The following is an 18,192-nucleotide window of genomic DNA, read 5'->3' as shown; positions in this document are numbered from 1 at the left end:
ACAAACCCATATGGCACACTGACTCAAAGACACAAAACTGGCTGCAACACCACTTTTGGTATGCCAGTGTTGTGTATGCAGAAAAAACAGCTCAGCCAAACACACAGGAGATAATAGCATGTACTCATTTCTCATGTACAAGAACAATAACAGATCCCTTTCACTACGTTTAATGAAAACTGTCATAAACATGCGATATTGCATTTCTGTCATCTTTTGGAGCCGATAGGTTTCAGCAGAGTTTTAGAAATCAGATAAGCCACGTGCACGTTCATGTTGAAGGCCAAGTGTTCAGGACGCGCAGCTGTAACTGCAGGTAATGAGTGCTCCCTCAGCAGAGCTTCGGAAAGGTATGTCCTAAAACTACACGGAAATGAAAGACATTTTGATATCTGAAATTAAAGGGGAAATACACTGCGAGGTAATATTTCAAAGAAAGAGTTCTCTGTTTTTACCTTGAAATATACATTTTTATTCCACAGTGTTTAATGAGCTTTATGACCACTTTCCTGGAAATGAAACATGTCAATCAAGTAAACAGTTCACATTTTCAAAACCAACGCTTACCAGGAGATACCTTACTGATTGTGCTAAACCTGGTAATTTTGTTATAACAATACGTTTTTTTTCAGCATTCGTAATACATTATTCTGTTCAACACAGCTTTCCTTCTTATCTTTTCCTCAAAAACAAATGTTGTTCTCACGTTGGATTTTTAACAAGTTGACATGCTCAAAGATATTTTCCTAAAGAAATTTACCACGTTACACATCAGCACAGAAATTGTAAAAATAGACACACAATTGCTGCCACCCTTACAGGCTACCATCCCTCTACATTAACATTCTCTCTGGAAATTGTTACGGATGGAGGGCCAAACATAGCTCCGGGCTAAGCTAGCCCAACTCTGTTGACTTCAAAAGGAATGCACCTGCCTTGTGAGGTTTCTTTTTTTGAATAAAAGCTTCCTCAGAAGGTTAATGGAAATTAAGCTTTCAATCTATTCTAGATTTTCAAAAGGGAATTTTATCCTTTATCACTGGGCAGAAATGAATTTTCCAAAGTATTAACGAATTTCTGTCTCATCCATGCTTTGAAGTTTTGATACCACTCTATAAGCTTTTTTCTCCTTTGAATCTTTTCTTGTAAGCTCATTTTTTTTTCTTTTTCTAGAACAGCAGGAAGCTCTTTCCAGTTTTTAATAAAGATAAATGGAGCCCCCATGGTTTTTAATAATTGTAATGGAGCACTGTGGTACATTGATGAATTTCCGCAATCACCAGGTGTCATTACATCTTCTATAACAGGCAGGGATCCATATGAACAAGCTTCGTAAATCCTATAGCATTCTGTATTTATTCCCACTGGGCACAACGTCAGATCACTCTGCAGCAAGGCATCCTGATAGTTTTTGAAACTTTCATTTGTTTCTTGAGGCTGCCACCTAGGAAAGTAAAGGGGTTGAACATTAATATTTTTCCCATGCTCATTACAATGAAAAGTAGAGATATGCTTTCATTTCAGTTATTTATAAAATCAGAAGTGTTGTGAATGTAAAAAATTCCTATTATACATACAATTAATAGGCTTTTACTTTTTACTTAACTATACTTAAAAGAGTCTTCTAAAAATTTTATTGAAAATGTCACTTAAAAACAGATTGCAACACAATTTAGGTAAAGTCCTTTTAGGAAATTATTAATATTTAGAACTGTAAGAAGCAAACTGAAACTCTGTTTTACATATTATGCGTGACTCGGATGATGCATATGTCAATTTACTTCACAGTAGACATACAGGGAAACACTTGATGAACTTCCCAATGAATTTTTTTTGGTCTTAAATACCTCAAATCAGTAGAGGCTTGCTTTTTTACATGCTAGAGCAGAAGGATGTAAACAGTCTGTTAACTGTCAGTCTGCCTGGAGTGCCTCAGAATGTCTGTGAGGTAAGGGTTTATGCCACAGACACTATTCATCTCCTGAGGCTCTTCATCAGGGTAGCAGAAGTTTTCCTAGGCACTGCTGTGCCTACTATCAATCATTTTACAGGTGTTGCTTGGCAAAATTAAGAAAAACTATCAGAACCCTATTCCTGTTACTCAAGACATCTGCTCTACCTATTTGGAGCAAAAAAGAGCAGTATTGTTCAGATTAAATCACCCTTGCATGGAACACAAAATATAGCTGCCTTTTTCTTCTAGTAAGATATTAAGACATACAAGGTGCAAGACAAGTATTTCTTCTCCTATCGTAATCAAATATATGTAAGGAAAAAAAAAAGAGATGTTCTTCCTATGCAGTATACATCGATTTTTCTAGGTATTTTAAAATATTCTTTATTTAAAATATTTCAGCAGAAAGGTTGTAATGATATGAAGCCTTATACAAAGAATCCTGACAATGTTCTCTCTCTTTATTATTATTACTTTTAATTATGACTGGTTACCTTTAATTGCACTGTTTCTTAAAATTCAAGAAAGGATTGTTAATAATGAATGAACTAAGCAAAAATGTCAGAGTATTTTCATGAAGTAAATCAGAGTCTTACTGTTCTCTGGCTGCAATCCAGCAAAGCTTATCAAGTCCATCCTGCTTCAGTATTTCCATTAGAGTTTCCCTCGAAGAGTTCTTATAAACTGTTCCTAGGAAATTACATAGATACGACCTTGGATCGTGTAGCATTGACCAGCTGGGTTCTACAACCGGAAAATTTCTGTAGCTGTAAAAACAATGTACACATTCAATAATGGCATGTTTTATGTCAAGAGAAAATACATTTTGCACTATTTCATGTTTACCATAGAAGATTCTAAGACTAAAAACACCTGTTTGTTACCAATCTGTATCTATAAGCAAACCAGTGCAAGTCCTGTCCTAAAAGTTGGTCTTCATTCCCTCTGTCCCAAACACTCTCTTCTCGATGTCTCTGAAGACTTCTGTCCTGTCTTGACATCAAAGAAATTACTTAAGCATGCTACAAACATCCTTCAGAGACACCCTTTTCTGAAACCCTCTGTTCTGGATGCAACCACTAGTTTTGACTGAAAAGGCCAGAACAATGGCAATTATGGAGTTGAAGTCTCAGTTACCTGAATCTCTGGGCATGTTCATCAGCTGAAAGTACAGTGGCAACCTCTCAAAGGAAAAATGTCACGGTGACCTGGTTGCATTCATTAATCTTCGGCTACTAAACAGCTTGCTGTACAAGCTATTCAACTTTGCGTTTAGGACTCAACAAAACGAAATCCTGGGATCCAATGTGAGTTATACGTTATCTTTTTAGACACATTTTCATTATGTCAAGTTGTTTTTTTTTTTTTTTTGACTGATTTTTCAAATCTTATGTCAGGAATTTTGGTCAGCTAGTGAAAAACTGCTTCAGCAGAAGGGTTGGCACTAACTTTTTCATTAAATAAAGTTAGTTTTATTTTATATTTTTGGAACAGATGAATGGTAAAAAGTCCTTTTTTTCTGCTCCTTAACATTCTCAAATTAAGATAGAGATTCCTTCCAATGTCATTATTTTAGAGGGATCACTGTTCTTTACTTCCCTGTTATTTCTTTTTTTTGGAAGAAAAAATACACCCTGATACCAACTCTTTATTGTTTTCAGAGGTGTTCTCTTTTTTATTTCACAGTGATTTCTTAATTGTCATTAATAGTTCTGAACGCATACTCACTTTCCTGACCATCCCATATTTTTAATGAACAGCTGTTTCCTAGTTCTTCTACCTGAGGAATGTTAATTTACCTACTCTAAGAGAACCGTTTTTTTTCATTCCAAATATTTTTGCAGCATCCTACATCTTTCTTTTCCCTCTTCCCTTGGAAAATTTGGCCCATTTGCATAATTTTAACAATTTTTGCAACTGTTCGTGTACAAAGGACATAGCCCCATTCTGATACCTGATCTATCTTACCCCATCCAGCTTTGCACCTGAGTTTACTACTCTAACTGTTGTTCCTTTTTCTTCTCTATCCTCTTTATCTTGGCATCTCAAAACTCGACTTCTTTTTGCTTATGAAATCCCACTCAACTGGAGAGAACACCATCAATTCTCTGACACTATCAAGAATTCAGATTTAGTATATTTCAATGGCACTGCGAGCACGTTCAACTATGTATAAAACTCCATACAATTTGCAGACTGCAGACTACAGGATACTAAATTCAAATACAACACAAGCTTTGAAAATAATCCCAAATTCTTTTCTTCTTGTATTACCATAGTAAGTAGCCAAAACTGTATTAACTCTGTTAATATGGAGTAAACAAGGAAGGAATGCATCTAACTGAACCAAACAGGTACCTACTCCACATAAACAGTCTGAGCACTAAATATAACAAAAAGGTTTTGTGAGTAAGCAGTTAAGCCAGTTTATGCTACTGTGATACTGGCGTGTACTAATCCCAAATGGGAGGCATCCAATTTCCTTTTGAGAGCCAAAGCAGGGGTTAAAACAAGTACTGCCAGTACCAAGGCTTCCCTGTCCTAAACAAGCAGTAGTTGGAACCTTTTTACATAAATACTTTTTAAAGCCTCATGCACATATTACATCAGCAGTTACAATAAATCTCAAGAGCAAATCTACTGAAGAAGAAATAATCAAACCGAAAACCCCACTAGACGCAGGTTCCTTTTTTTTTAAGCTCTCTAAATCCTAGCCTTCTTTTTCTATGTTATTATTTCAATTGTGAAATGTAATTTCCAAAGATTCTACTGCTTCATTTAGAAAAACATTACTAGGACCAAGTTCTACAATTTACTTAATCGTTTTGAGAACCAGCAGTAACATGCAGATGTATTTTCCATACCTCACATATAACAATTAAGTTTCAATTGTAATTTTTGTCTACAGCACTTACGTAGCTACTCCTAAAGGCCACTGGAAAATATCTTCTTCATTTACCAATGCATAGTCATATGTTACAAAGAGCAGATTTACAAATCCTCCGTGTCTTTTCAGGTATGGTTGAATCCATTCATTGTTGCACTGCTCATTTCCAAGCAGCACAACAGCTACATGCTGTATCTTGTGAGTCTGGATTAACGTTTGCGCGTAATGCAACCACTGAGTGGCGTAAGTGATCTTTGCTTTTTCTCTTCCATTCAGAACTAGCACAACATTTTCAGCTTCAACTGAGAAGTAGCCAGGAACTACAGACGGACCAGTGATGAAGCTGTGAAAACCAAAAAACAAACAGTAAACAACCTTAAGACAAACTATTGACCTTAATCCTCTGCACATCCTTACAACACTCCAGAGATATTTTTCTTCAATAAACTAAATGCAATATGCTGTGAAGTACCTATGCAACTGTAACCGTTTCTGTTGTTAAATACAGCTATAACACAGAAATAAAGTTGCCTTCAGCTTTATTCAGGAAAAAAGAAGAATTAGACTTAAATGTAAATAAGGTATTTTGTCAATAAATCAGAAATACTATCATGTTGAAACATACAAATGTTGGTAAACTAATCAACCTAAAAAAAAACAAACCTGCTTTGATGATCGCTTAAGGTCAAACTTTTTATTCACGCCAGTAATAACCAATTAATACTGCATTAGAACAAGAAGAGATGATCTCCCCCAAATTTATAAGAGTCTACTAAAAAGGTGTCTAAATGAGGAACACTTGGCTGGTCTGGTGTTTTATTTTTCTCTGAAATTTTGGTCATGCTAAGGTTAGACTAAACAAGAGATGGCATCATCTGATATTCAGTAAAATCTGTAACATGAGAGGTAGGTACCTAAAGGTAAACTTAAGATGCTTGTATGACCCAGGTCAAATTTCAGGCTTTGATACAAGTTTTGTAGCACAGACATTTTTAGGTATACAATTGCACGTTGCGATCTATCACAATATATTTAACAAAGGAATTTCAACCGTAGTAAAATCAGTACATCACTGATAATTTACAAGTATCTGAAGTACAAGTACATAAACAGCTTTTATGAACTGCCACTAAGCAAACCAGTGTTTGCCAGCTCTTGCTCTTCAGTTAACTGCTGTTTTAACTGACCGTTGACTGAACTCAAAGCATTAGTGATTACACACCTTGGGAAAGAGTGGAGGAGAAAAAAAAAAAAAAAACTATTTTTTTTCCCTCAGGAATCAATGAAGTGTTTACTTTTCTAGGTCTTCAGCATTACTACATTTTTTTTCAACTACCACTTGTACTTAATTTAGAATAAGCGAATTTTAATTAATTGAGAATGAGCATGAAATGCTGAGACGGACTGCTAGTTTCAGTTCAAATGTGTTTTGTGAGAAGAAAAAAATTCACATCAAAAGCCATAAAAACTACTCCAGTGAGGATACCTGAAACAGACTGGCCTTCGGCAAGCATATTCTAAACCTCAGTTAGGCTGTCATGGGGCTGCCTCAGTGGGAGCGGCACATCTTGGAGCCAAGATTCAGGAGACACATGACTTGGAATTAAGACTTTTCACAGATTTTCACAGGCCAATACTTAAATCCAAACATACAGTGACAAAAGACTTTGTAGGGCACAAGGACAGTGACATCCTCATCACTGAGATTCACAAGACGGAACATCAAAATGCCTACAATAGTGAGAAGGATATGAAGTTGCCTCAATGACCACCTTGTAAAAGAGACCTGGGGGAAATGAGTTCTGTCTATGGACACAGTGCTGTAAGGCTACGAACTTTACAGGAGTAACAGGATGAAGAGGGGGGGAAGCAATGGTCTGTGTGTATGAAAACGTGAAGTTTAGCAGCATGAAACTGTACTGGAGGGGGAACACTATGAAAATCCGATACTGTAGTAAAAAAACATGGTACTAAGGTTGTGGTATTAACTCCCAGTCAGAATACAATAATGACTGCGAAATGTAAGGGAGATTACAGAAGTTACAAAATGAAGACATGCAGTAGCACTAGGAGAGTCTCACTATTCACATACAGACTATCTCTGGTGATACATGGAGATGACATTTTTTACTCAATAAATTAATAGAATTAATAGAAAAGTTAGGAAGACTGTCAAAAGGTAAAGGCCACCACGGAAAACAATAAAAAACTAGCCCAAACAAGCAGGACAGCAAAGCTCATAAAATACTGCAGATGAAATGTGAACAGAAGATGAAGGCTAAACAGCAATTTGAAGAGCACCTTGTAAAAGTTTGTTCAGGCTGACTGGTGAAGGTTCTTTAAATATATGAAAAACAAAATATATGAAAAATATATCAAAAAGGCAACTACAGAACTGGTGGGAACACTTATGGTAATGGTTTGAAAATGATACTCAGGGATGACAAAGCCACAGCAGAGAAGATTCCCACACCGATATTATCTGAAGCAAGAAATACAAAGGTAAACAAACACATGAAATATTACATCAGATGAAGAACTTGAACCTGGATGGTTTTCACTTGAGAGTTCTGAAGAAACTCAAACATGAAATTGCAGAACTGCTTGGCAAAAGTATGCATAGCAGTCATTAGGAAGAGACACCATGCCTAACAAAAAGCAGGTTTCTCAGCATCACTCCTACAAAAACATCTGGAGAGGACTCCAGGAGCTACAGAGCAGGCAGTATGACTTCCCTCTCCGGAAGAACCTATAATAAAGAGTAAGATCACTGGATCTTATCAGAAGGTAAGATCACTGATCGCACACACAGATAAACACTGCTGTAAACATAGCTCCTATAGAGCCTGTCTAACTAATCCAATGGAGATCCGTGAGTGTGTCAGGAAGAATACAGATAAAGGGAATCCAGTAGAAATAGCGTATTTGGATTTTCAAAAAAAATTCAACGAAGGCTATTAAGGAATCTAAATTGCCACAAGCTACCATTTGGGAAATCATATGGCAGGTAAAGAAGTCTTTCCTTGTTAGTTTTGTTGACCAACACGCTTTCATTCAGGTACCTGCACTGCATGGCTGCGGTTTGCATAAAGAGTACAGGAGAATGGGGCAGAAGAAAACTGTTGAACAACCAAGTCTATCAGGGAACGGAGAAAAGCAGCTCTGAATGCTAAAATAAAGAGGGTTGTGACTCTCAATGGAACAAAAATTTAGGAATGCTTTTACTTAATGCTAAGTTTGACACTTTATTCTCTACAAATATCCTGCTGGACGACAAGAGAGAGAAGGATGTGAATCGCTTCACGCCAAGGAAGCTCTTTTCCTGCTTCTTGGAGGAATATGCCAACACATCACTAAAATTCACAGCTCAGCGGCTCCTTCTTCACCTCTGTTTTTATGTATATGTCCCTGAAGCTCATGTAGAAGTTGACACTTTCAGTATCCCTTAGGCAACTTCTAGAGTAAAAACTTAAAGCCACCAAAACGTGCATTCTCCACCATAAAAGTGTGCATTGGGCTTATTCATGCAAGTGTGTTCAAGTGCTATTTTGGCATTTCTGTGTCTTCAGATTTGATGTTCTTTAAAAACCTTCATGGGAGCTCTATGTTTTAACAATCATTAGACTTACCACAAAACTGCACAGCAGCACATATTCTCCAAATGTCACCTCCGCTAGCTCCCTCTAGCCTCATCTAGTAATCAAATGGAGATAATTTACCTCAGCCAGACAATAAAGAAGTCAACAATTCCAGAAAATATTTTTACGAGTGAGCAGCCAAAATCATACTAATTTGTCCTCACAAAAAGCTACAGATTATCATTTCCAATTTGACTAAAATGTAGAACTTCAGCTATTTCATTTCAGAATCCCAATCGTTAAAATCACAGTTATATTTACATATTTTCTGTAATTTTCATAAGAAGTTCTTACTAGCCTGTCAAATATTAACTGCTACTATATTGGTACCTGATATAAACTTTGTGTTTTCATAGGATTTAATGTTCAAGTTGAAGTTAAAATAAAGGCTATTATCTCCAACTCCTCTAAATATAACAAGAAGATATTTATATGCTAATATGTAAGTCTTTCTTTGGAAGATGCACACACACACAGGAACCATGTGAGGTTATTATTCATCTGAAACAGGCAGACCAGAGAGAAAATATCCATAATCAGTCAAGTGATGGTCTCAGTTACATGCAGCAAATTATTTCTTAACACGAAAGGCAAGGTCTTGAAAAATATCCTTGTGTGCATACCAAGAAGACAATGTATATGATAGAATGTCAATGATTTATATTGGTTTTGAGACTTCATATCTAGGAAAAAAAAAAGTCTCTTCCCAACAAGAAAACACTACACGCATTGCTCCCTACTGAAAAAAGGTATTGTCATATTCTTTCTCTGAGTCTGCAAATGGAAAGATCTCTTGATCATGATCTCCATCAAGGAGATTACTAAGGGTGCAGTAGCACCATTCATAGTTGATTCCATAATCTTGTAGTATTAGAGCATATCTGCAGACAAGGAAAACAGCTATAAAAAAAAAGTGTGATTTCATGTATTTCCTCTGATATAAGATTGACTTTTTGAGAATTGCTGTGTTTAAATCACACCTACACATCCTCCTAGAAGACTTTTTAAATACTTATAAACTGGATGTTGGTACTACTGAAGAAATTCTACAACCTGTACCATGTACGTGGTCAGATAAACTGAAAAACAATTCAGAGTGATAAAAACTTTTGTGGTCACTTAATAAAAGCTTTCAATTCACAATCATGTTTACCCCTTGTCTTATTGTGTGAAGAAAAAACACCTTTCTGAAGCAAAACATTTTTCAAAAGTTAAATTCACTCTAGTGTGTCATTTATGCTTTGAAAAGAAAACTTTTTAAGAGATGGGTCCTTGTGCCAGTGACTAAATGTTGTAGGCAAGCTACTATGGCAGACTGGCAAACTGGCCAAATAGATGAAAAATCCTTCAGCTTTCACGTATCTTTAGAGTAAACCTTCAAAAATGGCATTGAATAGGACCTTAGAGAAAAGTTTCATATAATTCACTAAAAAATATTAAATGCTTGACTACAGCCTTAAAATATGCATGATCACGGATCAAAATCTATTTTTAAACCAAACCATGTTTTGTTTCCTTTAAACATCTTCCTTTACAAATAAAATTTCTCTTTGCAAATCAAGTGGTTAACCAGATTGGTAGGTCTAGAAGGTTGTTTTTGTTATAAATAGAAACAAATTGTGTTTCTGATACAATCCGGTTTATGAATGAATGAGTAAAGTCCCTTTTCCCTAAATACAATATAAACCAAATAGCAGGAGAAATTTTCTTACCTCACAACTCTTTTCAGCTTCTTTCAGTCAACTACCAACCCAAAGTCCCAGTTCTTAGCCTTTTCTCAGGGCTGTTTTCTCCCTACTTATGAGACCCTTTGGCTGCCCTTCTTTGCAGTATTGTGATTCTTTTCACAGTTCTTGACACAGACACAGTATTTGACACAGATCTTTGCAAAATAGCTGATGGAACTGCTTCATAGCTTTTGATTTTTAATGGCAATGTGTTTGCACTAAAATTTGCTGTTTTTATCAAGTATGTTTTTCCATTAATGTAACCATTTCTTGTGATAATATTAAAGGAGAAGTTGTGTGCATACTTCTCTGTTATCAAAACACTACAAGATTAAAGCATTTGCAACTGGTATTAAAATACTTGCAACTCTGATAGACAAAATAATGCATCGGTGCATCTTATCATGCTCTTTAACAAACTATGCGTTGGAAAGCTAAATTTAGCACATGTAAAGTCAACTTCACAAAGCTAGTACCTGAAGTATGTTTTTCCTGCCTTTTGGCTTCCTTCTCTCCATGGTGCAGTCACATCAGCTGGCTCAAGATGTCCTTCAAAAATATGTTGCCAAAGGTAAAGACCTACATAAATGATGAAAATATGATGGTCAATTTGAATGCACATATTTTGCCTACTCTACACTACCAACAAAACAAAAAAAATTGCATAAGAAATGTCAAAGCTTCCTATATAATACAGACATTGCCCCCCCAACTTCTATACGACTTAGTAATTAAGATGAATTTTTCAAACATCAAGGCATTTGAAAAGATTCTTCAGCTGTCAAAATATCAGTAGATGAAGATATACCACACTATCACTTCTGCTAGCATCTCTTTCTGGTACAGTTAACACGTAAAAATTAACAAATATTAATCTCCATTTTAAGGACAACCATACTTTTCTTAAGCTATAGTGAAATACACCAAATTTTATGACAGAATACCAATGTGTTCTGCAACACTACATAAAAGTTCAACTTAAACTGGAAATTTTGCATTTCTAAAAAAGCTGTAATACAAACAACGAGATGTCTTCAGCAGTAGCTAAAAATCTTAAGAGGACCTTGGCCCCCAGTTTATGTAGAGAGGTCTCTCATTGTCTTCTACAACAGAACATTTTTCAACTTCATCAGTGGTTATACTAGTACAGTACACAGAATGCCTTATTTCTCACTGTACAATGCTTTAGTTCATAAAGTACATATGAGACAATTATTCTGTTTTAACCAAATAAGATGCCTGGTTATGTGTTGCATTGTAAACTAGACTGGCTTTAAAAAGTAACCGTGTTTCTTTGCCATTTATGTGACTTTCCCTTGATAGAAATGAAAAACAGCTCCCAAAAGAACTGATACAAAGAAACTGGTATCTAACTATTCTTATGTTGGTATTAACATATTTTTGAGTAACAGCTTCTACTTCCTTAATACTTTTCATTTATAGATATCCGCATTATTTTAATCATATACATATGAGTCAACTAAAGAAGAAAAAGGCAAAATGATTTATCAGAAGAGTTGTGATTTGTAGGCCTAGATTACATCTGCTTACCAATTGCTGCTTTTCCCCAAATCTGCACTCTAAGATTGGTTTGTTCTAGGTGAGATCTTGCATTTTTTATCATCTTAATATTATTTTCGTATCTCTGTTGAGAAGCAATCTGTTCATTTTTCTCATCGGCTTCCCAGGGATTCCACTCTTCGTTTCCCAAAGAAACATGATCTATATCTAGGAAATACAAAAAGAGAATTTATATAAAAACTCTACGCTTACAAATTTAGAATATTTACAATTTTTCTGGTCAGTACTGAATTTCAAATATTCTCTTAGTATAACATAGCTCATATGAAAAATAGATTAAATTATGTCAATGACATAGCTCTATACACGCTAAATGAACCAACCGACAAGCAGAAAAACAAATGATATGTGATCTTCATTAGGAAGTGTACAAACTGCTTTATAGACAGGGGTCTAAAGGCAAAACTGGGACATGTCCTTCCCAGATAGGTTCAGGTTTCAGGTTTCCCTTCCCTTCCCTTCCCAAGGTGGCGCCCTGCCCGGCCGGGGCACCGACAAAATGGCGGCCGCCAGCGCAGGCCCGGGGGGGGCTGTTAGGCCCCGATCTCCGCTCAGCCCCCGGCGCTGCCCGGGCTCCCCCGGCCGGGCCCGTCGGGCTCCGCCAGGCCCCGTCGGAGCGGTGCCGGCCCCGCGGCCGTGCCGCTGGTGCCGGGCAGGCCCACGGCGGGCGGCTCGGAGCGGCTGCGGGGGGCGGCCGCCGCTCTCACCTCGCGGGCCGCGGCGGTCCTTGTGCGGCGGGCGGAGGGCGGCCGGGCGGCGGGGCCGGAGGAAGACGGTGTAGGCCGCGTAGAGGGAGAAGAGGCCGTAGGCGAGGAGCAAGGCGGAGCACAGCCGCTTGCGAGCGCCCCGCATCCCGCCCGGCGCGGGCGGAGGGCGCGGCGGGAGGGGCTGCGGCCGCGGCTCCGGGCCGCCCGCTGCCGGGCACCGGGCTGCGTCCCCTGGCGAAGAGATTTAGAGGCGGCCCCCGCCATCGGACTCAGCAGGCAGCCCTGAGGAGTCCCGGCACCATCTTCTCGCCCCGTTCCTCAGGAGGGGAGGCCGGGCCATGGCCGAGTCCTGCGGGCTGCGGCTGCTGCCCCACAGGCGAGGCGCTACAGCTGCTGCGGTGTGCTCTCCTCCTCCCCCCGAGGGCTTCAGGAGGCAAAAATGAGAAAGGAAGGAATTTTTGACTAAGTATCAGTTCTCTAAAGCTAGATGCTACAGTATTTGTAAAGCCACTACCAGGCTATTTTCTAACACCATGATCCTAATGATAGCCAAAGCATAGTGCCCTTCACCTACCCTGAGCATGGACTGCTACAGCATGATTATAATGCAACCTTGCAGCCTATTTTGGATCTAGGCATTTTTCTTCTTTTTATTTATTTGTTTGTTTGTTTGTTTATTTATCCTTACAAACACTAAACTTTGCTCTAACTCTGACCTAAAACTTGTTGAATGGACCTCTGCTTGCTCCCAAACAAAATGTACCCGGTTGTCTTAGCAGGCCTACTGAGACAGGTTTACAGTCAGCCCACTGCCAAGTCTTAAATGTAATGTAATGACCTACACACTCACAGAACTAGAAACGTATCCTGATGACCAACAGTGGTAGCTATGATTCCTTTATTCTGATATCCTGTTCTGATGGTTTGTGTCAGCTTGACTCATTTTTTTTTAGCCCAGCTCCTAGCCCTGAATTTAACCCTGTGTAATTCTGCTCATTTAAAACCTGCATATAATGCATTTATCAAGACTGGTGGTAATCTGTTGCCGAAGTGAAGGTCAGTAGGCTTGTTCCCTGTTAGGCATCATGGCCACTTTCCTTTCACTATAGTGATTTGTAATTTTATTGGAAAAGTACACCAGATAAATGCTTTCAAAATGATGACTGAGTTTTTCTCTTGCCTCCTGCTGTGTGAATACACAGTGAAGTGGCATAGTCACAAACTTTGAGAAGACCAGGGACATGGAATCTATAGTGACTGATATTAAAATAAACTATCTTCAACTTTAACTGCAGCCTGTTTTCTAGACTGTATCAGTGACTGCATTCATGTGCTCAGCTGCAAAACTTCATAGGAAACCCTTGTGCAAAGAGTTTACTATTTAATTTAAAACAGAATACAGTAATAAAAGTATGCTAAACAGTAGAAACAAAAGGGAAGAAGAGAACAATAGAAATGAATTAAGAAGGACTTAAAACAGTCTTATTGCAACCGTAGTAGACTGTGGCCTCAGAGTAGATGACAATATTTGATCACTTGGAAAGAAAATCAAATGCAGAAAATATAGCGAAAATAGCTGTGAGAAGGAACAGCATATACTCATGAGCATAAAATTTTAATCTTATATTTCCTACCTATATTAATTCATTTTACATTTTGCAAGTTGCATTTGTTCATTTCATGGGCAGAACAAGATGGAAAAAGCTATAAATAGTGTAAAAATGTATTCATTTCATGAAAAGAGCTTTGGCACTTGTGCAAAATATCCAGCCAGTTCAGTACAGACTCAAATAGATGCCTTTCCTATAATGCAAACTCAAATGACATAGAAACTGCTGTGACTTAAGAACATATTTAATGTTAAGAATATATGGGAGGCAGGGAGGTGTGGAGTTAACAAAAGGCCTGATGAACAGGGATCTTAGAGTAGGAGATTTGTCCAGTGACTATAGAGTGATAAGTTTTACAGGAACATAAAACTGGAAGGAACTACCTTAACCATGGAGTTTCCTGAAATCACGGGAAATCATGCAGCAGATGTCAAATTTAGGAGATGCCTGTACTTCATACGGAGTGTCTGTGGCAGCCTACAAAGGCATAGCATATACTACTTCCTAGTACTCTGTGGCAAACTTCAGATATGCTGTAGAAGACCAAAAGCCTGGAAGAGAGGAACAGAGAATCAGTAATGTCCTGGACAAACACAAACAAGATATTTAAATCTCCTAGATGATACTAAGAAGCAGACATCCTGCAGTGTAAGAGAGGACAAAAAGCCCAACAGCAGCAGCTAATGAAACATGGAAAAATCATAAAACAACAGAATTGTAAAGTACATTCCTAAAACAGAGGAACTGTAAAGTACATTCAACAAATGCCTGTTCTGTTCAAGAATTTATTACAACAAATGAAAGTTAACCTGGAGTTTCAAAATGCTTATTATGAATGTGGCTGGAAGCCTGTCAGAACACATTCTGCTATACATCAGGTCATTTTGAGTAACCAGCTGTAGAAGTAAACTTTTTTTTTTCTTTTCTGTAAATAGTACTTTTTTTTTTTTTGTACATATTACGGTAAAAAACAATACTTCCTGCTTTTCTTTCTTTTTTTTTTTTCCAGCGCTCATGACTGCTTAGAATAAATTATTCTCTTGTCTCCTTTACACCCTTCAAACAAATGCTGTTGTTAAATTCTACAGTGTTAATTGTTTTATCTTAGTCTCTGCTGTTAGGTTGGAATTGATTGATAGATGTCACCGGGAAGTTGTAGAAAGCTATATTGATCAATATGTAAAGTAGGCAGACCTGAGCAAGGTTTTAGGGCACAGCTAGAATGAAGGAAAGGATCAGTTAGACACCTAATCAGAACACGGAATGAAGACAGTTATTGCCAGAATCTCTACGGAAAGCTTTTGGGGTATAATTACTGCTCCGTTAGTCCTGCTAAGGACTAAGAAGTTAATTACTAGAATTAACTAAGAAGTCTGCAGAAACCCTGCGGACTAGTACTACTTGCAGAATGTAGAAGGCAGCTGATATTGCAATTATTATTATTATTTTTCTGCAAAGGCCAGAGTCTCCTATTAGGCTGTATTGTACAAGGCTGAATGAAAGGGAAAAGTCTGCAGGAGGCAATTAAAGAAATGTAACCAGAGAGAGGCCTTTCTGCTGGCCACAGATCACAGCACCTGTTCTTGGGCTTTGCAGAGGTTTTCCTCTGGATAGGTCTCTTGTGGTGAGAGAAATGACAGCCCCTAGTGCTAGATCAATGGAAATACTGCTGGCTGTGCTTTGTCTGAGTACACCCTAACATCACTTTTCAGGCAGAATCTGGCTGAGGTTAACTTTGTTTTACCTGGCTGAACTGTTACCTCGACGGGGTGATTGCCTCTGGCAGAGAGGTGATGGTAAGCATCTGCTGATGGTGGTGAAAAATTAGGGGCGGCGACCTCTTTTGTTGGTACAGCAGGATCAACCAACCTTCTTAGGTGTCCACCTGTGGCCTCGAAGTTTCTGAGTTAAAATGCGAACAGCTTCTTCCTGAGAAACTGATGCACTGAAGACATGTCAAAATAAAGGTTTTGTTTTGTTTTGTTCTTTCATCCTAATGAAATGCAAACCTAACTGCCAATCTCCTATGTTTCTCTCAGATACAAGGCGTATCTATCTGGAGACATTTTTAGAAACCCAAAGGCTTTCTTCCTGCGTTGCATTCGTTACATTTTACATTATATCAGGAGGGGCCAGCTGCTCGGGGGATATGGGATGGGCATTGGTCAGCGGGTGGTGAGAAACTGCATTGTGCATCACTTGCTTTGTATATTATTATTATTAATAATATTATAATAATATATTAATATATGTTATATATATTATAATAATAATTCATTTTCTGTCCTAATAAACTGTCTTTATTTCAACCCACAAGCTTTTACTTTTTTCCCCCCTGATTGTCTCCCCCATCCCACTGCGGGGGGGAGTGAGCAAGCTGCTGTGGTGCTGAGCTGCCTGCCGGGTTAAACCACAACAAACATCTACATCAGGACCAGGTTAGACAACAACCCAAATGAGTTTGGCATTTGCCATGCCCACTTTCAACCATGGTCTCCCTTGTTCCCATAACTGTTGCATATACAATACTTTGTTAACTTAATATATAATGAAAGTCAGTTCCCTGTTCCTTTAAAATTTCTTTGGATGTTCCCACCCAAATAAAAGCGTTATAGCTCATTTAGTATTGCAATAGGCCAAGTACACTGTCTTAAAAACACTGTTTGTACAATCTTTTACTATTTTAAGAACAAATCTAAGACAAATATATTAAAATATTTATAAAACCAACAGCAATACATTTTCCATTTGCATAAATCTCAAAGGTTTCTGAATAGTATAAATGATTGCTTTGTGGATAGAAGGGATTATAATCTCCTCCCTGCATTCTTGTTTTAGTAGCATAAAGAAATATATTTGTAGGTCACATCCATCTAACAGATTCCAAGGTAAATCATTTATTCTTATAGGAACAACTGAAGTAAGTTATATATGCACAGGAATTTTGACCATATTTTAAAATAAAACTACATTGGTATATCACATTGGGATGTATGTCACTCTGAATTTCTGTCACATGACCTATATGGGAAAAAAGGATCATTTAAAGTCTTCTATGTTAATTAAGATGGTTGTGGGGCCATTTTAAAATCACTTGAAATTGTAATTTCTTTAAAAATGAATTTCTGGAGGGCAAACATTGTAGTCTGTCATGAAGGAATCTTAGTGTTGCGCTTTGTGGTTCCCTCTGGGACACAAATGGTTGTTTTTGGCACTTGATCAGTACCATCTCCTGTGATATTCATGTATGTGCCTCATTTATATGGCAGTTACACAAGTGATAAGGATAGGAACACAGAGCACTTGGCAAAGGGCAGCAGTGTGTGCTGTCTGAGCAACTCAGATGAGCTACAGTTTATTCAATGCCTGTATTTGGGGACTTATCAGGAGTCAGGGAAGGCTTACAGGCTGGGTACCACAGATTTCCAGTAGGCTTTATTAAGTTTAGGTTTGGAAATTTCAGTTAGCTCTAAGTGCAGACAAATTTTGTGAATTTTTGAAGTTGCATCCATATCTGACCTGGTCAAAGCTTGGTAAAAGTTTGTCGATTTGGGGATTTAATCCTTCTTTGTCTGGTGACTTCAGTACTGAAGAATTTAACCTATTCTTAAGCTCAGTTTGTTGATGTTGTTTTTAAATGGCTTTTTATAATTATTTGGAGCAATGAATTGCTTACTGTGGTGGTTTTACCCTGCTGGGCAGCTGAACTCCACCATAACCGATCTCCCACTCCCCCTCCTCAAAGGCAAAGGGGAAGAAAATATGATGAAAAAGGCTCAAAGGTTGAGATGAGGACAGAGAGATCACTCAACAGTTATTGTCAAGGGCAAAACACACTCAGTGTAAGGAGATCAATATAATTTATTTCCTATTACTCTAGATTAGAGCAGTGAAAAACTAAAAACAAACTAAAAACACCTTCCCCCCATCCACACTCCTCTATGTCTTTCCTCTGAACCACGCAGGGGAACGGGGAACAATGGGGGCTGTGGTCAGTCCCCAATGCTTCGTCTCCGCTGCTCCTTCACGGTCACTCTCTGCCCCTGCTCCACGAGGGGTCCCTCCCACGGGATGCCGTCCTGCCCGAA

At 38.1% G+C, this 18,192-nt stretch overlaps 1 protein-coding gene across 3 annotated transcripts; it reads right to left on the bottom strand.

The window, feature by feature from the left end:
- Window positions 1–448: 448 nt before the first annotated feature.
- RXYLT1 (ribitol xylosyltransferase 1) lies at window positions 449–13,515 on the bottom strand. 3 transcript variants are annotated; one of them, XM_080604083.1, is made up of 6 exons: window positions 12,495–13,515; window positions 11,758–11,934; window positions 10,683–10,785; window positions 4,870–5,184; window positions 2,551–2,721; window positions 449–1,444 (listed from the first exon to the last, which is right to left on the bottom strand). In XM_080604083.1, exons 1-6 carry the CDS (start codon window positions 12,637–12,639, stop codon window positions 1,027–1,029), a joined length of 1,329 nt encoding a protein of 442 aa, XP_080460209.1. In that variant the 5' UTR covers window positions 12,640–13,515; the 3' UTR covers window positions 449–1,026. The 3 variants fall into 3 exon arrangements, with proteins under 3 accessions (XP_080460209.1, XP_080460210.1, XP_080460211.1); XM_080604084.1 differs by lacking the exon at window positions 12,495–13,515 and adding an exon at window positions 12,111–12,260; XM_080604085.1 differs by lacking the exon at window positions 12,495–13,515 and adding an exon at window positions 12,159–12,180.
- Between the last annotated feature and the right edge of the window lie 4,677 nt (window positions 13,516–18,192).

Source organism: Anser brachyrhynchus (assembly GCF_964034855.1).
Source record: "Anser brachyrhynchus genome assembly, chromosome: 1".
NCBI classification, from domain to species: Eukaryota; Metazoa; Chordata; class Aves; order Anseriformes; family Anatidae; genus Anser; species Anser brachyrhynchus.
Note: the sequence above shows the minus strand (reverse complement) of the source record. Positions and strands in the feature narration are given on the sequence as shown.